This window comes from Anolis sagrei, chromosome 1 (assembly GCF_037176765.1).
Source record: "Anolis sagrei isolate rAnoSag1 chromosome 1, rAnoSag1.mat, whole genome shotgun sequence".
NCBI classification, from domain to species: domain Eukaryota; kingdom Metazoa; phylum Chordata; class Lepidosauria; order Squamata; family Dactyloidae; genus Anolis; species Anolis sagrei.
The window spans coordinates 333,528,124-333,553,240 of record NC_090021.1 but is presented as its reverse complement, the minus strand read 5'-3'; the positions used below and the strand labels follow the sequence as shown (position 1 = coordinate 333,553,240).

The window sequence follows — 25,117 nt, the reverse complement described above, 5'->3', positions numbered from 1 at the left end:
AAAGCATATCTACTGTGCTCCCTGATCTTACTTCTGTGCTGCAGAGACACAGATACTCTCCCACAATGTCTCACAACCAAAACAACTTTTGAAACACCACAGGCTCACCATATTTATGACCACCTGGAATGCAATCCAGTAGTCTAACCCCTTTTTACACGTCTTTCATATTATTTTTTTTTTGGAATTTTTGGCAATATGTGATTTTTCAAAAGAGTCCTGGCAACAGATGCCTGAAGTCTAGATTCTCCTTATTCATTCCTAAGGTGTCCAAAATTAGTGAACAGGTAGAGAAAAGCATATCACAACAATATATCTCAACTTTATTGTTTTTGTGGACAGATTGGGCAGGAGGTGCATTTTTTTTCACATTACAGTATCCCACAGTTGCCTTTGCAGAGCACTCACTTGAACGGGTGGCCTTCATCGGTTTTCTGCACAGCCTGTAAGACTGACTTGTAGATTCTGAAGCTGATGGTGGCAGAGAGCGCTGCGAGGGCCAGGTAGGCGATCACACTGACGACGCTGAACTGGGTCAGGGAGAAAAGCAGCAGCAGGACGCTTCCAAACACAATGCCCGTCTGCTTGATGTCGCGCCAGTAGAGCAGGTCAATAGCTGGAAGGAGGAAAGGCAAAGTCTTTAATGCCAGAATCTGGAATAGTACCAAGCCAGTTAAGGATAGCAAGCTCTTTAACACAGTTAGAAATATGCTGCTCTTGAGACTATGACACAGAGCAATGCATTCAAATTGCAAGAAATAAGATTTCACTAAAACATTAGGAAGAGCTTCCTGGCAGCCAGAGCTGTTCAGTAGTGGAAAGTGCTGCCTTGGAGTTTGATTGAATCTCCTTCTCTAGTGGCTTTTAAACAGAATCTGGATGGCATTGGGGGCATGGATTGTATTATCTTGCATGGCAAAATGGGGATGGACTGATAGGACTTGGTCATCCCTTCCAACTCTTATGTTTTGATGAAATACATAGAATAAATAATCACAGCAATTTAGATGGAGCCAAATATTATTATTAATTATTATTCAAAGCATTTATATTCCGCCCTTCTCACCCCGAAGGGAACTCAGGGTGGAGCACAACATACAAAAAGGCAAACATTCAATGCCGAAACATATTATACCATACGCATACAAAAGCATTAAAATCACATATCTCGACGTTAAAATGCACTAGTTAAAACTGTCTCAACAACCATATCGAATTTGGTTGGCATACTAAGGGTTCCTATCACTCCCAAAGACTCGGTCCCACAGCCACGTTTTTATCATCCTTCTAAAGGGCAAGAGGGAGGGGGCTGACCTGATCTCATTAGGAAGGGAGTTCCATAGCTGAGGGGCAATTACTGAGAAGGCCCTGTCTCTCGTCCCTGCCAAACACACCTGTGATGGTGGTGGGACCGAGAGCAGGGGCTCCCCAGAAGATCTTAATCTCTGCGGTGGTTCATAGAGGAGATGCGTTTGATAGAGACCTCCCCCATCCCCAATGCAAAGTTAGGCTTCTTCAATTTTCTGAGGTCTGTTAGGTTTATTAGTTAACCAAAAAGGGTTTGCTTATTGAAATCAATGGGCTTAGATGTACCTATTTCTGAACAGTATTGGGAAAGAATCTTAATCACATTTGGTTGGGGTACATGCCTCTGACACACCTGCAAATTATTTCCATGTGCTGACAAAATGGCTCTTCTGGAACGTGCATGACAAGAGTGAAATTGCATAGATTAACATCCCATTCACCCATGGAAATACAGTGGGTGACCTTGGACAAGTCACACTTTTTCTCAGCTCAACAGGAAGGACAATGGCAAATCTCCTCTGAGTAAACTGTGCCAAGAAGACCTTTACAAGGGAGTCACTCTAACTTACTGTTGACTTGGAAGCCATAACCACAGCAACGGCAATGACAACAGCAACCTTGGATGGGAATGGGTTCCAATGTGAGCTATCATGCCAGAGCACAGGCTGATATTTGTTAGGTAGACCGAAGACCTAGCCAAGACGAAGAACCCACTATAATGTATTGTTGAAGACTTTCATGGCTGGAATCACTGTGTTGTTGTAGGTTTTTTGGGCGATATGGCCATCTTCTTGAAGCATTCTCTCCTGAAGAGCCTACTGTAATGTATTGTCGAAGGCTTTCATGGCTGGAATCACTGCGTTGTTGTAGGTTTCCGGGCTATATGGCCATGTTCTAGAAGCATTCTCTTCTGACATTTCATCTGCATCTGTGGCAAGCATTCTCAGAGACCTCACAACCTCTGAGGATGCTTGCCATAGATACAGGCAAAACATCAGGAGATAATGCTTCTAAAACATGGCCATATAGCCCGAAAAACCTACAACAACCCAACCTACTGTAAGCTAGAGTTCAGGACCTTGGATAGCTCCTTTAGCATAAAGTATACACTGGGCCATCTGGATCTGTGGGATCCAATCCATGTTTTCCAGTGATCATGAATTGTCTTCTCCCATATTAGTATACTGTGGCAACATGAAGACCAACATGCGGTAGACTCCACATTCATGCCATCACCATTTAATAGCAGGGGGCACGGTAGTTCATGGTTTTTATATATAAGCCAGGACTTAGAATTGACCTCCCACTGCATATTAAAAGAAACAAAAACAAATCAGTAACAAGGTTTGGTCAAATTTGCTTATGCAGTGGTTTGCACCACTTCCAGATCATAGAATCATAGAGTTGGAAGAGACCTCATGGGCCATCCAGTCCAACCCCCTGCCAAGAAGCAGGAATATTGCATTCAAATCACCCCTGACAGATGACCATCCAGCCTCTGTTAAAAGCTTCCAGAGAAGAGCCTCCACCACACTCCGGGGCAGAGAGTTCCACTACTGAACGGCTCTCACAGTCAGAAATTTCTTCCTCATGTTCAGATGGAATCTCCTTTCTTGTAGTTTGAAGACCTTGTCTCCAGGGAAGAAGAAAACAAGCTTGCTCCCTCCTCCCTGTGGTTTCCTCTCACATATTTATACATGGCTATCATATCTCCTCTCAGCCTTCTCTTCTTCAGGCTAAACATGCCCAGCTCCTTAAGCCGCTCCTCGTAGGGCTTGTTCTCCAGACCCTTGATCATTTTAGTCGTCCTCCTCTGGACCCATTCCAGCTTGTCAATATCTCTCTTGAGTTGTGGTGCCCAGAATTGGACACAATATTCCAGGTGTGGTCTAACCAAGGCGGAATAGAGGGGTAGCATTACTTCCCTGGACCTAGACACTATGCTCCTATTGAGGCCGGCCAAAATCCCATTGGCTTTTTTTGCCGCCACATCACATTGTTGGCTCATGTATAACTTGTTGTCCATGAGGACTCCAAGATCTTTTTCACAACTTTAAATGTGACTATGGAGCTCATGACAGGAGGTGAAGTTAACCCTCCACCATTGCAAGTCCAAACAAGGAATCGGGGGGAGAAGGGCGGGGTAGAAATAAATAATAAATAAATGTCAAGATAAATCAAGAGGAAGAGAAGGAGGTCAGATCTTTTGAAACTGGAAGAGCAGGGAAAAAAATCTATATTTCCTAGAATGCCTTTGACCCAAACACAAAAAGAGAACTCAATGCCAAGTTTCCAGACTAAGTCCGGCCAACACAATCAGGACAAGACTCTTCCCTTCAATCAGGAGTCCACGACATGCAAGTGTGAAGATGAGCAAACCACACATTACCTACTACAATGCAACCTGAGCCCTGCCACATGCACAATGGAGGACCTTCTTACAGTGACACCAGAGTGGCCAGCTTCTGGTGAAAGGACATTTAGTATAATGCCAAGTTTTTAACTTTGTGTTTTAAAATACATTATAACTGTACCCTCAATTTACTTCTGACATGAGCCTGGAACCCCAGGTCTCAACGGTGGCCGGGAGAGCTTTCGCACAATTAAAACTTGTGCGCCAGCTGCGCCCGTACCTTGGGAAGTCGGATCTGGCCACGGTGGTCCACGCTCTTGTCACATCCCGGTTGGATTACTGCAACACACTCTACGTGGGGTTGCCTTTGAAGACTGCTCGGAAACTTCAACTAGTCCAGCGAGAAGCAGCCAGATTGCTCACCGGAGCGGCGTACAGGGAGCATACCACCCCCCTGTTGCGTCAGCTCCACTGGCTGCCGATCCAATTCCGAGCACAATTCAAAGTGCTGGTTTTGACCTACAAAACTCTATACGGTTCCGGCCCAGTGTATTTGTCCGAACGGATCTCCCTCTACATCCCACCTTGAAGTTTAAGATCTTCTGGGGAGGCCCTGCTCTCGACCCTGCCAGTGGCACAAGTGAGGCTGGCGGGGACGAGGAGCAGGGCCTTCTCAGTGGTGGCCCCTCACCTGTGGAACTCACTCCCCGGGGAGATCAGATCGACGACTTCCCTTCTAGCGTTTAGGAAAAAACTAAAGACCTGGATGTGGGACCAAGCTTTTGGCCATGCTGACAACTAACTAAAGGACCTGTCGATAGACAAGGACAATGGAATGGAATGGATATATGGACTCTGATATATGGACTCTGACATGATAGTTTTTATGATTTTATTAGGTATTGATGTTTTATTTTAATTGTTGAATTGTTATATTTTGTATTGTTTGTTGTGTGTTTTGGGCATCTAATTGTGCCTTTCCTGTAAGCCACCCTGAGTCCCCCCCCCCCCCCCGGGGTGAGAAGGGCGGGGTATAAGTAGATGAAATAATAATAAATAAATAAATAAATAAATAAATAAATAAGGAGTTCAGGATAGGCACAATATGGATGTAATCTTTCACTTGAGAAAGAAAAGAAAATCAGACTTTTTTCACAGTTTATGAGATTACAAGAGCAGGAACCTGCCAGTTTTACCAGATTCTAAGTAGGTTTTTGTGGATTCTAAATCATTGCTTACAGTTTGGTACATATGTTCAATGTGCAAATCTTTGTTGCATGCACATTCAAGATACATTTAGACTAGAATCCCATCTCTAAGATATCTTATGTATATGAAAATGCAATTATTCCAGTTGAAACATATCTTGACCCAGATCTAAACTATGAAATTTATTAATGTTTCATATGCATCCTAGGTTCCTTCTACACTGCCATAGAATCCATATTATCAAAGCAGATAATCCACATTATCTTCCTCGAACTAGATTATATGAGTCTACACTGCCATATAATCCAGTTCAAAGAAATAATCTGGATTTTTATGGCAGTGTAGAAGGGGTCTTAGACACACAGCCTAAAGTAATTTTATATACAGTATATATAATAATTTTGTACTAAAATCTACTTAGCCTGAACTCTGCACAATTCAACCCATATTTTCCTCACTTTAGATGGTGCCTCCAGTGGCGCAGTGGGTTAAACTGCGCCACTGAAGACCGAAAGTCACAGGTTCGAATCCGGGGAGAGGCAGATGAGCTCCCTCTATCAGCTCCAGCTCCTCATACGGGGACATGAGAGAAGCCTCCCACAAGGATGATAAAAACATCAAATCATCCAGGCATCCCCTGGGCAATGTCCTTGCAGACGGCCAATTCTCTCACACCAGAAGCAACTTGCAGTTTCTCAAGTCGCTCCTGACACGACAAAAAAAATCACTTCAGATTAAATACCTTAGGCTCACTCACATAATGATACAAATCCACGGAGAGAAAGCCACCCAAGGCTATGGGACTGAAAGAAGGCCCACTGGATGTGCATTAAGCTCAGGCATTATTAGGCACATTTCATTACAAAAGCAACTTTCATAGTCAACCTTGTTTTTAAAAGATATTTTTAATATTTCCATTTTAAGATAGAACCTACAAGGAGGCTACCGACTATAATAAATATAGAGATGGAAGACCAAAATAAACAGTGTCAGAAAGAATCAACAGAATGAGCATCCTAATGAGAGGGACATCTAAGTACACCCATTTTTAGTTGGCACTTAAAGACATAAAAAGAAGAAGCAGCCAAATTTCTTTCAGCACATAGCTTCTTCGAAGAATTGGTACCACCGCTGAAAAGGTCATGTTCAAGTCCAATGCACTGGTCAGTGGCTACTTGTATACAGAAGATGAAGTGTGTGATTGGATTCATATCAGTCTTGATGGCCCTTTAAACACCCAGAGTCCCAGCACTGAAGAGCTTCTAAGTCAGTGATTTTCAACCTGGGGGTTGGGACTTCTGTGGGGTATGTGAGGTGGTATCAGAGAGGCCTTAAAGACACAGTGTTTTCTGTTGCTCATGGGGGTTCTGAGTGGGAAGTTTGGCCCAATTCTATCAATGGTGGAATTCAGAATGCTCTTTGATTGTAGGTGAACTATAAATCCCAGCAGCTACAACCCCCAAATATCAAATCTATTTTTTCCAAACTCCACCAATGTTCACATTAGAGCATATTGAGCATTCATGCCAAGTTTGATCCAGATTTATCATTGTTTGAGTCCACAGTGCTCTCTGGATCTGGGTGAACAACAACACCAAAACTCAAGATCAATGCTCACCAAACCCTTCCAGTATTTTCTGTTGTCCATGGGAATTCTCAGTGCCAAGTTTGGTTCGATTAACTCAATGTATACATTACAAATATACATATCAAAAACTGCCACATACATATAAGTAGAAACAAATAATACATCGTGCTTTTCCTGAATGGCAGTGTCATATGTTCTGCAGTTGATGGTGCTTAGTGATGGAAGGATTAATGTAAGTATTAGTTCTAAAGGGTTTAATAATCTGTAAGTAAGAGTTTATGGGTGAAAGCAATTAAGGGTGGAGGTATGCAAGAGACAGATTGCAGCTGGGTGTTTGTAGATATAAGGAACGAGCCTTGGAAATGATCTTTGGGAGAAAAGTAGGATGGGTTTGCCTACCCGGATCCCGAGACGGCCGAGGAGGACCCGGGGGACACTCCCAGGAGCGGTGTCATGGGAGAGCCGGAGCCGTTGACGGAGAAAGCGCTACGGGAGGCCAGCACGGCCATTGAAGTATTTGGGGAAGGGCTGGTGAGTTCCCTCTCACAGTCGTTTGTTGTTGACGTGTGCTTTTGCATCGAGTCTGCTTCTGGTTAACCTGCCTTATGACATTTATTCCCAGTATGTGTGTATGTGCTGGTTGAAGCTCAGCCTGTGATTGTGTTTCAGGATCAAGGTGCTTTGGATGTGGGGAGGGATGTCAATGAGTTTCAAGATGGCAATGGTTTGGTCAAAGATATTGATGCAGAGAATGACATAGAGACACCTGTTCAAAGTGTAGTTTCCCATGAGAATGTCCCTGAAGGGTGTGGGGATGATGATGTGCTCCCTGAATTGCTACCAGAGAGTTCCCAGGATTTGGGGCTTGAAAATAGCTCGGCATCTGGCCCAGCTATGCTTTTGAACTGTGGTGTTGGAGGAAAGTGTGGTGGAGGCTCCTTCTTTGGAAGCTTTTAAACAGAGGCTGGATGGCCATCTGTCAGGGGTGATCTGAATGCAATATTCCTGCTTCTTGGCAGGGGGTTGGACTGGATGGCCCATGAGGTCTCTTCCAACTCTTTGATTCTGTGATTCTATATTGTCATATTTTGGTGGTGGATGCTGCTGGTTTTTCCCCCAGGTCTGTTGGATTTTCAGTATCCTGACCTATCTCCTGTAATCTTGGAACCCTGGAGCCTTGATCCTTTGGACTGGCTTTTGACTATGATATAGACTCTTGATCCCTGGACTTTGTTTATTAAACTCTTGGCGTTTGACCTCTGGACTGGACACTTTGACTATGGTGTAGCTTTTGCTATCAGTTTTTGTTTATTTTGGCCTATTAAAACAGCCAGCAAGTAAGTGCTGTTTTAATTAAACTATTTTATATCAAACTGGGTTTTTGTTTGATTCACCTTTGTTGGAAATAACAGCAGAGCCCTGGCAATGTGACAGGCAGGGAGTTGGACTAGATGGCCCATGTGGTCTCCTCCAACACTATGATTCTGTAGTCCGTGGACCACTAAATGTGTGTCCTAAAGTCCCCAGAGTCATAGTCCAAATGCTCAAATCACTACACTACACTGACTCTTGGCATCCTTTTAGCTCCTTTAATATTCAGATTGGAATCCAAAGCAGATATGCCACCCAAAAGATAAAGGCACTTCCAGATACAGCTGACAATTGCCTCATTCAGTCAATTGCAAAGACCAGCCCTGTGTGTTATGTAGGACGGATACTCTCGAAATGACTCACAATGCTTCGGCTTCTCAATCCACATTGCCTATCTAGATGACAAAACAGTCCAAAGATCTTCCCATCACAGAGTGACTCACAGCCGGGATTCTTGCTATATTGCATTAATTAAAGAAATAATTGGCTAATGATATAATGAGCCACTGGCATGTTTTCCCCTTCTTTGCCTCAGAAATAGCAAGCTGCTCAAAAAAATCAAAGCCGCACCGAGCTCCATCATGCTATAGTTTGTTTTTCCCTTCCTTTTGAAGACGGAGCTTTGAAAGGAGGTGTGCGTGTTTGATGAAAAAGAAGAAAGCGGTGGCTGTGAATTCAAGCAAATCAAGTGAAGATCTAACAGGCGATGGAAATACGTGGCAAGGAAGAAATGTATGCACGGGAGAGGCAGAATGGGAAACAGAGATGGCACCGCTGCCCAACGCAATGCATGAATAATGAGATGCTTTTGTATGCCTCGAGGCATCAGCCATCCTATTAGAAGACTGGAGAATGTCTTGTTTTTAATGGGAGTTTCTTTATTTCAATGAGTACATCTTAAGATATTACTTTAAAAATGTATTAGCTGCCCTATTTATTTATGTGCCCTTCTAAGGTTGCCAGGTGAAAAACTCAAGATGGAATGACTGGGTTGTTGTAGATTGTTCAGAGTGTATTGCCATGTTCTAGAAGCATTCTCTCCTGAGGTTTCGCCTGCATCTATGGCAGGCATCCTCAGAGGTTGTGAGGTCTGTTGGAAACTAGGAAAATTGGGTTTATATATCTGTGGAAAGTCCAGGGTTGGAGAAAGAACTCTTGTCTGTTGGAGCTAGGGGTGAATGTTTCCATTGGCCAATCTCTTTAATAGCCGTATTGTCAAAGGCTTTCATGGCTGGAATGACTGGGTTGTTGTAGGTTTTTTGGGCTGTATGGCCATGTTCTAGAAGCATTCTTTCCTGACGTTTCGCCTGCATCTATGGCAGGCATTCTCAGAGGTTGTGAGGTCTGTTGGAAACTAGGAAAATTGGGTTTCTATGGAAAGTCCAGGGTGGGAGAAAGAACTCTTGTCTGTTGGAGCTAGATGTCAATGCTTCCATTGGCCACCTTGGTTAGCATTTGATGGCCTGACAGTTTTTAGGTGTGACTTGTTACTGGCCGGGGGGAATCCTTTGTTGAGAGGTGATTAGTAGGCTTGGGCAATCCATGGTTCTAAATGGTTCTAAAGTACTTACCAAACTAAAGTTCTGGTGGTGAAAATTTCAGAACTCTAACAAAACTTTCAAAATTTAATTATTATTTCATTATTGGTGATTTTAATGACAGAACCAATTAGGAACTGCCATTTATTATGAAATTTTCACCACCAGAACTTTAGTTTTGTAAGTACTTTAGAACCATTTAGAACCATGGATTGCCCAAGCCTATTAGATGTCCCTGATTGTTTCTTGTCTGGAGTTCCTCTGTGTTTGAGTATTGTTCTTTATTTACTGTTATAAAATTATCACAATAACACATACACACACACACATATAATCCTGCCTGTTCAGAGCAATTAAAAGGCCAGGCTGAGGCTAGTGCAAACTCAAAATATGAGGGTTCCGGGAATTAAGTACAGTGCTATAAGAGGCTACCAGCAATAGCAGGTACGGGTCTGTGGTTGCTCATTTCCAGGGTCTATTAGAGAGATGACCGGGGTAATAGGTAGGAAGTATAAGGCCATATTCAACAATGTTTGGGGCTGGGCAAGAACTCATTCTAAGGATTGTTGAAACCATCAGGTCTTCAAGTTTTTTTTTTTGAAAGGAGGGGATGGATGGGGCCTGTCTTACTTCCCTTGGAAGGGCGTTCCAAAGGTGGGGGCCACCACCAAGAAGGCCCTCTCTCTCATCCCCACCAACCGTACTCATGACGGTGGTGAGAGCAAAAGGAGGGCCTCCCTGGAAGATCTTAGAGTTCATGGGAAGAGATGCAACTGTTTTCAAGCCCATCCTATATCCCGTAGCATTTGATTGTCATTGCCTAAGTGTAATGCCACTTATTTATTTATTTATTTAATACTGATAGCCAGATTTTGTTTATTATCATGGTTCCTCCTTTCTGTTGAAATTGTCCACATGCTTGTGGATTTCAATGGCTTCTCTGTGTAGTCTGACATGGTGGTTGTTGGAGTGGTCCAGTATTTCTGTGTTCTCAAATAATACGCTGTGTCCAGGCTGGTTCATCAGGTGCTCTGCTATGGCTGACTTCTCTGGTTGAAGTAGTCTGCAGCGCCTTTCATGTTCCTTGATACGTGTTTGGGTAATGCTGCTTTTGCAGGTCCCTCTGTAGACTTGTCTACAGCTGCATGGTAGATGATAGACTCCTGCAGAAGTGAGAGGATCCCTGCTGTCCTTTGCTGAATGTAGCATTTGTTGCATTTTCTTAGTGGGTCTGTAGATAGTTTGTAGGTTGTGTTTCCTCATCAGCTTCCCTACGAAATGAAACACCTAAACTGAGCTTTACAGGCCAATGGAGACTCCACCACAGACATTAGAAGAGCTGCAAGACCAAGAACAAGCCATGAGAGTCAAGACAAAAATCCACCCAGAAGAAAAGTGTTCTTGCCATACATCAAGGGAACCACTGACCGCATAGGGAAGCTGATGAGGAAACACAACATTTCTCCCACCCTGGACTTTCCACAGATATATAATACCAATTTTCCTAGTTTCCAACAGACGTCATAACTTCTGAGGATGCCTGTCATAGATGCAGGTGAAACGTCAGGAAAGAATGCTTCTAGAACATGGCCATACAGCTCGAAAAACCTACAACAACCCTTAAATAGCTGTTCAGAAGAAGGCATTTTAGCAGGTGCTGAAAGTAAAGAACAAGTCCCTGCACATTAAATAATTTATTGGAAGAAGGGATTTCAGTTGCAGGCTTCACAAGCTGCATTTTTAATTTTCTTAGCACTCCAAGCAAGGCCAGAAGCATTTGGAATTCATTCAAGAGTCCCAAACTCTTTTTATTTCCATGAGATGCATCTGATCTTTCATTTGGGGAAGAAAGTGGACATTCGCCTTGCATTTTGCTTCTGGCCAAAGTTCACAAAGTTCAACAACTGTCTTAAGGATGTGCCCAGTCACAGCTGGTGGATTCCATATCAATAAGGAGGCAACTCTGCTCCTGGTTTTAGTGTGAAGTTGAAAGGGAATATCTAAGATACTGAACCTACAATAGGTAGAATCATAGAGTTGGAAGAGACCTCCAGTCCAACCCCACTTGGCCAAGAAGCAAGAACATTGCATTCAAAGCACCCCCAAATGATGACCATCCAACCTCTGTTTAAAACCCTCCAAAGGAGGGGCCTCCACCACACTATGAGACAGAGAGTTCCACTACTGAACAGTTCTCACAGTCAGGAAGTTTATCTCCTCTCCTGTAATTTGAAGCCATTGTTCCACATCCTAGTCTCCAGGGCAGCAAAAAACAAGCTTGTTTCCACCTCCCTATGACTTCCCCTCACATAATTATACAAGTCCATTATATCTAATGGTAAATCCTTTAATGTTCATACTAAAAGCCAGAAAGAATTCATGGTGCCACTGCCATGAAATACCAGTGCAAGGTGGCAGCCCAAAAAAGAAACAAAGCCAGTACAATTCCAGACTGTATTAATGTAGTGTCCAGATCAAGGGAAGCAGTACTGCTTTGGTCAGACCTCATCTGGAATATTGTATCTAGTTCTGGGTACCAAAAATCAAGAAGGACATTGACATCCTGGAATGTATCCAAAGAAGACAAAAGTGTGGTGGAGCCTCCTTCTTTGGAGGCTTTTCAACAGACGCTGGATGTCCATCTGTCGGGGGTGCTTTGAATGTGATTTTCCTGCTTCTTGGCAGGAGGTTTGACTGGATGGCCCATGAGGTCTCTTCCAAATCTATGATTCTATGATTCTAAGAGGGTTCAAAATAATCAAAGGTCTAGAAACCAATCCTTGTGAGGGAATGGGCATATTTAACTTAGAGAATAAGGGCTGGAGAGTGCCATCTTTAAATATCTGAAGGGATGTCATCTTCAGGCTTCTTCTCTTCTGTTCCAAATACTAAAACACGAAGCATTTTGATGGTTTTAAGAGAATCATTTAAGTTTGGTTGTCTCCAAATGGATGCTCTTTAACCACACATTAGGTTAATCGCTAAAGTAAATCAAAAGGCTGACAGTTCAAAACCTGGGTCGGGGTGAGCTCCTGGCCTTTAGTCCAGCTTCAGCCTACCTCGCAGTTCGAAAACAGCAATGTGAGTAAATAGGTACCACTTTAAAGTGGGGAGGTATATAAAACACCCATAAGGTGATTCGCTCAAGTAGGAAGTTCATGAACAAAGTTCTTCGGCAGGGAAGATGGAGCAACAGCACCCTCCTGTGGCTGGAACCAAGCACAGCCTCCAAGATGCCAAAGATGGGAAAGCCTAGATATACCTCTATCCATGTACAGTTATCTATCTTGTCAGTGTATAGCAGCATTGAATATTTGACGTATATATGTTCTGTGAGCAACTATCAGTCCCCTTCAGAGTGAGAAGGGTGGAATATAAATATTGTAAATAAATAAATAATATTTGCACCTGTTCAATCTTCTCCTCCTTGATAAAAAGGGTTATTAAAATTTGGTACTGAGAAAACACAATGGAAGAGGTGAAAACTCTCAAAATCCAGTTTCAGTCAAGTCAACTACAGGGTAATGGCATAAACATCCAACCCTAAAATCTCAATGAGAAAAGGACGGTGGAGTATTTTATGCCGTTAGAAATAATTAGCAAACTTTACTAAATTGCAACAAGTTCAACCAGTTCAGCTGTACACCGGCCTTCTCAAAAGTGGTGCCTGACACAAGCATTGGACAACAACTCCCACAATTCACACCCAGAAGGTTGAGGAATTATGTGAATTATAGTTCATTTGGAGGGCTCTCGGTTTGGGATGGCTGATGCCTATCATTGTTTACTACGCTGCTCCATTGCTGACAGAATTCAATCCATATCCTATTTAAAACTAACTATTAGATGCTTGTTGTTGCTAAATACATATTCCCCAGGTCGATATATTTCCTAATATTACCAAGCAAAATAACTTACAATTATAAAGCAATATAAATCCAGGATTTAATGGGCTTTCACAACCCAGGATACACGCAATGCAAGTGATATATTACCCGTCCCACCATGATATATGGAATTCTATCTGAAAGCTATTTCAGATATCTGAAAGCTAGCCGAAGGCTATAAATAGCTGGTGGCAATTTCATATATCAAACAACGTAATCCAGTTTCATCGAGAATGAAGTGTCATTTGTTCAACAAATTGTTTTCAAGCCAAGAAAATCAATGCCTGCCCTCCAAACCTTTCAGAAATAAAAATGGAGCTTTTGCTGGATATAGAAAAATGAATCCTTAAATAGGATCTAAATCATGTAAATCATCAAAGCTATCTTGGGAGGAGAGGGATTCCATCTAAAGTTATTGACCTAGGCTTCTCTCGTAACAAGTGATGGATGACACGTATGTCAAATGACATATGTTGTGAGTTGTCATGTAGAAGATGGAGTCAGTTGGGTTTCTGCTGCTCTAGAGATGAGGACACAAACCAATGGAATAAAACAACAGCACAACAACAGAGAAGAAACAAACAAGGACATCTAATCACCTCTCAACAGAAGTTTGCTCCAGGCACTGCCAGGCCATTATATGCTAATCAAGGTGGTCAGTTGAAACATTCATACCTAGCTCCAGCAGACAAGAGTCCTTTGTCTCACCCTGGTCATTCCACAGATATATAAACCCATTTTCCTAGTTCCAACAGACCTCACTACCTCTGAGGATGCTTGCCATAGATGAGGTGAAACATCAGGAGAGAATGCCTCTAGACCATGGTCATATAGCCCGAAATAACCTACAACAACCCAGTGATTCCAGTCATGAAAGCCAACGGAATAAACATGCAAGCGATTCCTCTCAAACATTAAGAAGAACCTTAACACAGGTATAGGGCCCCTTGGGCTCTTTTCTCAGGCCCTCCTCTCTCACACACCACCCTATTCTTCCTTCTCTCTTTCCTTCCTCATTCTCTCCCTCCCTTCCTTCCCTCCCTCTTTCTCCCTATATCGCTGTGGTTCAACAGCGATATAGACTACCTCAGGAAGGATGGCTATCTTTTGGGAGGGCTTTAGATGTGGATTCCTGCATGACAGGGCACTGGATTAGATGGCCCAGAGAACTCCTTCCAAATCTACTGTATAATTATTTATTCCATTTTTGATGACAATGTATCAATCGTCTAATCGGCTGTTTAATTTCCAATTAGCCAGACAAATCTTCCAGGCATCCATAAGAGCTCCAAGAAGAGCTCCAGATGGTCCACATAAAAGGGTTTCTTGATGTGATAAAGGTTTGTGAAATCTGAAGTTTCATTGTGTAATGGGGCAAAATTTAAAAAAAATATGATGCCACTACATTCTGCATAAGTTATTTGGGAAATCTTGGGTAATATTTATAGGAGTTGATTCCTATGTGTTTGAGGGCAAAGTGCAGGAAAAAGCAGAGGAGGAATAAGCCAAAAACCTTCTATTACTAAAACAAAAATAGGTCTACTTGCTAACTTTTCTCTCCGTTGTGAAGAAGAAAGGTGCTGGGATTGGACAGTTTTCATTAGAGGAGCATAAAAGAAGGAATGGCCATGTCTTTATTTTAAGAAGGGAAAGAGGGAACTGGTGAAAATGGCTCTCTCCATTCTTCAACAAGACCACCACTCGATTTCAGGTCCTTCCCCCAGGCCTGTAGCCAGGATTTTGATTTGGGGGGGGGGGGGGGCTGAGTCTGAGTGAAAGAGGATCTACCCTAGCAAACCTTTTGTATCGTTACCCCAATACCCCCATACATAAGGGATATATTGAGTATGGTGATCAGATCATGATATGAATAAACATAGTTTAAATAATGCACCAGTAAGGCCTTTTCACGAACCACCATGAGAATTTCGGGGGGGGGGGGGGGGGCTGAAGCCCCTCAAGCCCCCCCCCCCTCTGGCTACATGCCTGCCTTCCCCAAATAAAGCAGCAATCTGGGATTGTCCTGAGTTGCCCTTCAAAAACAGTGACCTCTCTCCAACATTAGAACCAAAAGGGTTATGAATCAGTTTTTGGTCAACTTTAGATTCAGTTTGGTTATTTGGAGTGCTAATTCAGAAACTGTATTGGATAGACCACACCAGCTCTAGTTTCTGATACAGAACATATGCCATCCAGTAGTTGCCATCTCCTCACTCACAGAAAACCATATTTAATAATACTCAGCACTATAAGAGGATTTTGAGACCAGACACTCTTGTTGCAACGGTTTAGTAATAGGGAGGCAGCGGACCATATTTTAGTGCTTTAGGTGGTCCATTGGCCACAGGTTGGAATCCACAGATCTACATCAAAGTTAGATATAACCCATGCATCCTGTATAATATTTAACTATTGGGTTGTTGTAGGTTTTTTTTGGGCTATATGGCCATGGTCTAGAGGCATTCTCTCCTGACGTTTCGCCTGTATCTATGGCAAGCATCCTCAGAGGTAGTGTAGATACCTCACTACCTCTGAGGATGCTTGCCATAGATGCAGGCGAAATGGCAGGAGAGAATGCCTCTAGAACATGGCCATATAGCCCGAAAAAACCTACAACAACACAGTGATTCCGGCCATGAAAGCCTTCGACAATACATTTAACTATTGACTTGACAAATCTTGTTGCTAAGGCTTCACTGATATGGTGGAAATTATGCTTTGGGGGTTTTCTATTTCTTAAAAATGAATCTTTTTTTTCTCTGCCTGGGATCAGAAGATATGTATTTCTTTGTGTTTTCTCTTAACACAGTGTTCGTCGGAAAGGAGGAGAAGACAAGAATAAGAGCTGACATTTTGGTAACGAGCAAGACTTTGAATACAACATTTCCCATGAGTTCTCCTACTAGCTTTACACACATGCCATCCACAATTTACTATACAGTCTATACTTTGATGCGTGGATTTACGTGTGTGTATTTTTCCATAAAAATGCTCTTCTTCAGAAAAAATATTAATGAATTTGCTCTGGTGCGGTCATAAAACATGACTTATAAAGATTCAGTTTGAGCAATGCCATTAAAAAAACAAGGGAAAACCAAGAACCGATGTGTTTATTAAGAGATTGATCCTGCACAAACAACCAGATTTATCTCTTAATAAGAGCTACAGCCAGGGCTTCTTCAAGGGCAAATATCCCACTCTGCTCATATTAAATGATGACAGATTCTCATCTGCTGAGAACGTAGCTCGAATTCACAACAGATCACTATTATCCAGAAGGCCTCTGATCGAAGCTGCCTGAACACTCTTGATGCATGCTGATGAGTCAAGCAACATCTTTCTGGAATTTTCTAGTAAAATTAGCTAGCAAGTCTTGTTTCTGTTGGAAAACTGGAGAGCATACTGCCAACTATGTAAATACATTTATAATGTTTGATCTAAAGTACCATATATACTTGAGTATAAGCCGACCCAAATACTGTATAACCTGAGGCACCTAAATTTAGAAGTACACATCAAGAAGATCTTGGAGTCCTCATGGACAACAAGTTAAACATGAGTCAACAATGTGATGTGGCGGCAAAAAAAGCCAATGGGATTTTGGCCTATATCAATAGGAGTATAGTGTCAAGACCCAGGGAAGTGGAGCCCCCGGTGGCACAGTGGATTAAAACCCTGTGCCAGCAGGACTGAAGACCAACAGGTTGCAGGTTCAAATCTGGGGAGAGGCGGATGAGCTCCCTCTATCAGCTCCAGCTCCTCATGCGGGGACATGAGAGAAGCCTCCCACAAGGGTGATAAAAACATCAAATCATCCGGGTGTCCCCTGGGCAACGTCCTTGCAGACGGCCAATTCTCTCATACCAGAAGCGACTTGCAGTTTCTCAAGTCACTCCTGACACAATAAAAAAAATCCAGGGAAGTCATGCTCCCCATGCTCTATTCTGCCTTGGTTAGACCCACTTGGAATATTGTGTCCAATTCTGGGCACCACAACTGAAGAGAGATATTGACAAGCTGGAATGTGTCCACAGGAGGGTGACTAAAATGATCAAGGGTCTGGAGAACAAGCCCTATGAGGAGCGGCTTAAACAACTGGGTGTTGTGGCTCACTTTGAGCCTGAGCTTTGTGATGGGGACAAATGCAAGATACTCCACTTAGGGAGAAAAAAATGAAATTCAAAGATACATAATGGGAGACAATGCCTGGCTTGAGAGCAGTACGTGTGAAAAGGATCTTGGAGTCCTCGTGGACAACAAGTTAAACATGAGCCAACAATGTGATGTGGCAGCAAAAAAAGCCACATTTTGGCCTGCATCAATAGGAGCATAGTGTCTAGACCCAGGGAAGTAATGCTCCCCCTCTATTCTGCCTTGCTCAGACCACACCTGGAATACTGTGTTCAATTCTGGGCACCACAACTGAAGGGAGATATTGACAAGCTGGAATGATCAAGAGTCTGGAGAACAAGCCCTATGAGGAGCAGCTTAAAGAGTTGGGCATGCTTAGCTTGAAGAAGAGACGGTTGAGAGGAGACACGATGGCCATGTATAAATATGTAAGAGGAAGTCACGGGGAGGAGGGAGCAAGCTTGTTTTCTGCTGCCCTGGAAACTAGGACGCAATGGAAGAATGGCTTCAAACTACAAGAAAGGAGATTCCTTCTGAACATTAGGAAGAACTTCCTGACTGTGAGAGCTGTTCAGCAGTGGAACTCTCTGCCCCGGGCTGTGGTGGAAGCTCCTTTTTTGGAAGCCTTTAAACAGAGGCTGGATGGCCATCTGTCAGGTGTGCTTGGAATGCAATTTTCCTGCTTCTTGGGAGGGGGTTGGACTGGATGACCCACGAGGTCTCTTCCAAGTCTATGATTCTAAGTAACTCAATAGGTTGAGTCCCCTTTGGGAAGATAAACCGGGGTAATAATAATAATAATAATAATAATAATAATAATAGTCATGGCAAAGGGAGGATAATAATAATAGTCATGGCAAACTGCAATTAATCTCCAGTGCTCAGACTATACAAGGCATGGGCCAACTTGGGCCCTCCAGGTGTTTTGGACTTCAACTCCTACAATTCCTAACAGCCTACCGGCTGTTAGGAATTGTGGGAGTTGAAGTCCAAAACACCTGGAGGGTCCAAGTTTGCCCAATGCCTGGACTCTACTCTACTATACTATATCCTTGATTCCTGGTCTATTTTATAGTAGCAACCTAAAAAGGGAAAGGATGCTACTTCTGGATAAACACAACAACATCTGCATAGAAACACTGATGTCAACACAGAAAAATAAATCTCAAGCTACAAATTGCTGAAGCTAAGCAAGCCTATGGACCCTATTAGTGCCTCGATAGTAAAACCACATAGGCTTGCTCAGTGTCACAGAGAGAAAAGCGGAGTGAGAGAATTACACAATGGATGAAATAAAGTGAATACATAAGACAGTGTCTCAAAGGCAGCATTACATAATCACACCTCCATGAGCAACATCCCAGCTGATGGAGTGACATAATCTTTATCAACTGCAGTTGGTTCTTTAGCAGGATGTTAATGGATGTCTGAACCTCACATGGAAACATCCACACAGCTATCTGAAACATGCTTCAGTGTGTGCCCTGGAGAACTTCATCATGATGTGGTTGCATTTAAGATCTTTGAGTTGAAAACAGAAATATATTATTGATTGAATATCTGATACTTGTGTGCTGTGATGAATTCCTAAATGATTTGCTCACTTTTATTATTGTTGTGCCTTCAAATTGAGCCTGACTTATTATGATCCTATGCTAAGGTTTCCTTGGAAAGATTTATTCCAAGGAGTCTTGTCAGACCTCACTACCTCTGAGGATGCTTGCCATAGATGCAGGCGAAACATCAGGAGAAAATGCCTCTAGAACATGGCCCTATAGCCCAGAAAAACCTACAACAACCCATCATTACCTTCCTCTGAGGCAGAGGCCCCTTCTACACTGTCATATAAAATCCAGATTATCTGCTTAGAACTGGATTATACCACAGTGTAGACTCATATAATCCAGTTCAAAGCAGACAATGTGGATTATCTGCTTATATAACCTGGATTATATGGCAGCGTAGAAGGGCCCTGAGAGAGGAAGACAGTGAGTTTCCTTGGCTGAGCGGAGATTCAAAGTCCGATTTCTCCGTCTCGGTGAAATAGTCAAAATGTCTACATCATACTGGCTCTTATCAATTTCATAACACGTTTTCATTTTCACTGCAAGGGACTGGGCCTTGCAGAACTCTTAACTGCATTTTGTTAATAATTCCTTGTTTTCAAAACAGATTATCCAGAATTCCAAAAATCCAAATTACTCCAAAATCTGGGTGGCTGTGATGATGGCACATTTGCTTTCCGGTGTTTCAAGAGACACATATTTTGTTTTGCACACAAAACTATTCAAAACAGTCTCACAACCTCTGAGGAGGCTTGCCATAGATGCAGACAAAACGTCAGGAGAGAATGCCTCTAGAACATGGCCATATAGCCCAAAAAACATACAACAATCCAGTGATTCCAGCCATGAAAGCCTTAAACAATAAATTAATAAATACTTTAGTAAACTATGGAGGGATCCATATGTGGATCAATGTATTGTTAAGACTTCAACGTATCCAATATGACAAAAATGTCCTCTGGACACAAATGCCATGCGTAGAGGCAACGTGTAATACACTTATAAAGATGTGCAATACACTCATAAACCTAGTTGAAGGTATCTGGTTTGCACATGTCAGAATGAGGGACACTTTAATCCACTAAATATGAAAATTAGGGACAGAATGCTATTGAACAAGTACAGTCAGTGTAGGTTTAATTTTTTGGATTGGATTATTTGAGGATTTTATTGATGTGTTCTAGCAATCTAGCAGAAGTTGACCATAGAATCATACTGGAGGTCCTCCAGCATTGCTTTATGGTCAGTTTCAAGAATTGGTTGACCATAGCCTAACACAAGAGGACCTAGAACAGTGGTTCTCAACCTGGGGTCCCCAGATGCTTTTGGCCTTCAACTCCCAGAAATCCTAACAGCTGGTAAACTGGCTGGGATTTTTGGGAGTTGTAGGCTAAAAACATCTGGGGACCCCAGGTTGAGAACCACTGACCTAGAGGTTCCTAGAGAGGTATTCTCCAAGACAGAAATATATAACCAAATGATGTCCAACCTGTGGTTCTCCAAATGTTTTGGACTTCAACTCTCAGAATTCATGTTAGGCAGAGGATCTGAGATTTGGAGTCCCCAACACCTGGTGAACCAAAGAATGGACACCAAAGATCTAACCTAACCTCAATAAATGTGGAGGAATTATTGTAATTGCAAAAGTAGTCCTTTTTTCTCAGCGGTTGTAGAAGTGGAGTCCCTAGTTTATCACACACAGAGCGTTTTCTCACAGTTTTGAATTGCCATTTGCTGTTGCATATCAAGACCATAATGGCCACTAACACAATTGGTTGGGCAACTCTGAGACCCAGCACAACAAAGTGCTATTTATTTATTTGTTTGTTGTTGTTCATTCGTTCAGTCGTCTCCGACTCTTCGTGACCTCATGGACCAGCCCACGCCATAGCTCCCTGGTGGCCGTCACCACCCCCAGCTCCTTCAAGGTCAGTCCAGTCACTTCAATTTATTTATTTATTTACTAGTCGGTAAATAAATTTATTATTAAATAATTTATTTACTTACTTATTATTCAGTTATCTCTATAACTTAACTGTGTTGTATCCTGCCTCAAGCCTTGAGAGGGGGTGGATAATCAATTAAATTGTTGTGATTATTATTATACTGACACAACAACACAATATGACACAGCAAATGAGATATATATGCTGGATTTCATATCACAAAATCACAGGTCCAACAAGTTTCTGTTGTTGTTGTTGTCAATTGTCTGAGCTTGTCTGGAGACAATTTTGTATATTACATAGCAACCAACCAGGTTGCCATGAATGTACCATCCATCCAGTCTTCCTGGCACAAAAAGAAGTATACTTGGATGGCCATCTGTCAGGGGTGATTTGAATGCAATATTCCTGCTTCTTGGCAGGGGGTTGGACTGGATGGCCCATGAGGTCTCTTCCAACTCTTTGATTCTATGATTATCTATGATTTTACATTGAAACACCTTGGTACAAGTGTTTGCTACATTTTAAGGTATACTCTTAAACATCTAAATAAAAAGAGATTGAATGCTTGGATCTGTAAAGGAAGATTTTTTCCCCCAAATCCTTAGTCTCTCTTTTCTAAAGTAAAGGTAAAGATTTCCCCTTGACATTAAATCAGTCGTGTCCAACTCTGGGGTTGGTGCTCATTTCAATTTCTAAGCCGAAGAGCCAGCGTTGTCCATAGACACCTCCAAGGTCATGTGGCCGGCATGACTGCAAGGAGTGCCATTACCTTCCCGCAGAAGCGGTACCTATTGATTTACTCATATTTGCATGTTTGCAAACTGCTAGGTTGGCAGAAGCTGGGCCTAACAGAGAGAGCCTACCCCACTCCCCAGAATCGAACCACCAACCTTTTGGTCAGCAAGTTCAGTACCTCAGCGGTTTAACCTGCTGTGCCAACAGGGGGCCCAAAGTAATTAATAATCATAATAATAATCACAACAATTTCAATGGTTATCCCCTCTCAAGGCTCGAAATAGCATACAACACAGTTAAGATATATAGATAACTAAACAATAATAACAACAATTCCATTCATTATTCACCCCTTCTCAATGCTTGCGGCAGGGTACAACACAGTTATTATTATTATTATTATTATTATTAGTTGTCCCCTGCCATGCATTACTGTGGCCCACATGGTGTTTCTGTGTGGGAGGTTTGGCCCAATTCTATCGTTGGTGGGGTTCAGAATGCTCTTTGACTGTAGGTGAACTATAAATCCCAACAACTACAACTCCCAAATGTCAAGATTGCATTTCCCCCAAACTCCACCAGTGTTCACATTTGGGCATATTGAGTATTCGTGTAGAGTTTGGTCCAGATCCATCATTGTTTGAGTTCACAGTGATCTCTGGATGTAGGTGAACTACAACTCCAAAAACCAAAGGACACTGCCCACCAAACCCTTCCAGTACTTTCCATTGGCCGTGGGAGAACTGTGTGCCAAGTTTGGTTCATAGAATCATAGAATCAAAGAGTTGGAAGAGACCTCATGGGCCATCCAGTCCAACCCCCTGCCAAGAAGCAGGAATATTGCATTCAAATCACCCCTGACAGATGGCCATCCAGCCTCTGTTAAAAAGCTTCCAAAAAGCTTCCCCATCGTTGGTGGGGTTCAGAATGCTCTTTGATTGCAGGTGAACTATAAATCCCAGCAACTACAACTCCCAAATGACAAAATCAATTTTTTGAGTGAAGGACACACATTGGGTTGTTAGGTGTCTTGTGTCCAAATTTGGTGTCAATTCGTCCAGTGGTTTTTGAGTTCTGTTAATCCCACAAATGAACATTACATTTTTATTTATATAGATGATGATGATGATGATTATTATTATTACTATTATTAGGAACACAACAAGATGAGTCCACAGCAGACACTCTGCTGGCTGTTGTGTTAGATCACACGTCGGACACTTCCCAAGTGCCTAGGACATTATTATTATTATTATTATTATTATTATACCCCTCTTTATTTCTCCTGAAGGACACTCGGCTAACAATAGAATTCCAGCCGCAGATAACTAGATGATAACTAACAAAGCGGCTAACAATTAAGATATATAGATAAAAACAAGATAATTAAAAGATAAACATAAGATTAAAAGGGTTGTAGGTTTTTTTCAGGCTATATGGCCATAGTCTAGAGGCTCCTGACGTTTTGCCTGCACCTCTGAGGATGCTTGACATAGATGCAGGCGAAACGTCAAGAGAGAATGCCTCTAGACCATGGCCATATAGCCCGAAAAAACCTACAACAACCCAGTGATTCCGGCCATGAAAGCCTTCGACAATACATAAGATTAAAACATATTAAAAACATGTTCCACCATGATGTTGTTCCCCTGTTAAGTTATTTATTTCACATATATTCTGCACTTCTCTGCGGAGCCCAGAACAGTGAATGCCTTCCATAACATACATTTAAAAGCACCAATAAAAAACAAACTACAAATACACAATAAAATCAGCCATCTAAAGAAGTGACAAAGGCAAAACACTTCCTTAGACCTATTTATAAAAGGGTTTCCCATGCTGCACACTGTTTGAATAAGTGACTCAGTCACAAGAACAAGATTTAGACACAACTGCATCTCTGTTGGGAGCTGGGCGTCAACACTGAGAAGCCATTCCAATTCCCACACGATGTTTACAAAAAGCACGCTGTAAGAGCCCAAATCCCAATGCTCAGGTTGTTGATGCATTTTTAGCAGAAAGCTTCACCAAAAGGGGTAAAACAGCTAAAGAGCTGTGTTTTGTTGTTATGATGTGCAGTGTGCACTCAAGTCACTTCTGACTTATGGTGACCCTAAGGCAGGCCTGGGCCAACTTGGGCCCTCCAGGTGTTTTGGACCTACCGGCTGTTAGGAATTGTGGGAGTTGAAGTCCAAAACACCTGGAGGACCCACGTTGGCCCAGGCCTGCCCTAAATCAAACATATTAATGTGTTTTATTGAGAGATGGTTACCATAATGCCTTTCCCTTCCTCTGAGGCTGAGAGAGTGTGGCTTGCCCAAGGTTATCCAGGGCATTTCCATGGCTAAGTAAGGAGCCAATTCCTTGTCTCCAGAATCAAGCTATTACATCACAATAATATTATGTATCTTTCTTTCTATTATGTATCTTTCTTTCTTCATTTATTTATTTATTTATTTAGTACACTTGTATACCGCTAATATCTCAGCCTAAAACGGCGACTCATTGCGGTTTACAACATTTAAAAACAACAATATTCCAATTAAAAATATAAAACACATTCATATACAATACACAGTATTGGGCCACCAATACAGACCAATGCATCTCTTAAATTAAAATCATAATCCAATTTCGTTGTCTGTGATTGCCAGTCCTTGATCAGAGGTTTCATCGTATCGGATTAGCCAAATGCTTGCTCAAACATCCATGTCTTGAGTTTTTTCCAAAATACTATCAGCGAGGAGGCTGATCTTATCTGATCTTCAACCATCTTCAGCCATCATCTCCCATAACACAATTCCATTTCCCCTTTGATCTATTTCCCTATCTATGCATCTAATCCTTGCTATAATATTACTAATCTGTTATCTTTGTTCGTTAACAAAATTTGCTCCAAGGAATCAAAACTATCCAAAAATCAATCAGAAACAAATGCCCCTTCTACACTGCCATATAATCCAGATTATCAAATCAGACAATCCAAATCAGGCCCCTTCCACATAGTCCTTCAATCCCAGGTTATCTGGTTTGAAATGGATTATATGAGTCCACACAACCTCTGAGGATGCTTGCCATAGATGCAGGCAAAACATCAGGAGAGAATGCTTCTAGAACATGACCATATAGCCCGAAAAACCTATAACAACCCAGTGATTCCGGGCATGAAAACCTTCAACAATACATTGAGTCCACACTGCCAGAAAACCTGGGATAAAAAAGATATTCTGGGATCAGATCCTGGTATATAGGGATTGTGGGTCCTTCCAACCATATAACCCAGAATATCAAGGCAGATAATCCACAAATCTGCTTTGAACTGGGATATCTGAGTCCACACTGCCAGTTCGAAGCAGATAATGTGGGATTTTATACAGCTGTGTGGAAGGGGCCATAATATCCACTTTGAACTGGGTTATCTGAGTCCACACTGGCATATATTCCAGTTCAAAGCAGATAATGTGGGATTTTATATAGCTGTGT

The 25,117-nt window shown here is 42.2% G+C and overlaps 1 protein-coding gene across 3 annotated transcripts in view; it reads right to left on the bottom strand.

Moving 5' to 3' along the window:
- Positions 1-25,117, bottom strand: part of RTN1 (reticulon 1) — a 210,362-nt gene that overhangs the window by 22,658 nt on the left and 162,587 nt on the right. For all 3 annotated transcript variants that reach the window (XM_067463064.1, XM_060753969.2, XM_067463065.1), the window contains one exon: positions 409-616. In XM_067463064.1, the coding sequence (XP_067319165.1) occupies positions 409-616 (208 nt within the window). The remainder of the gene's footprint in view (positions 1-408; positions 617-25,117) is intronic.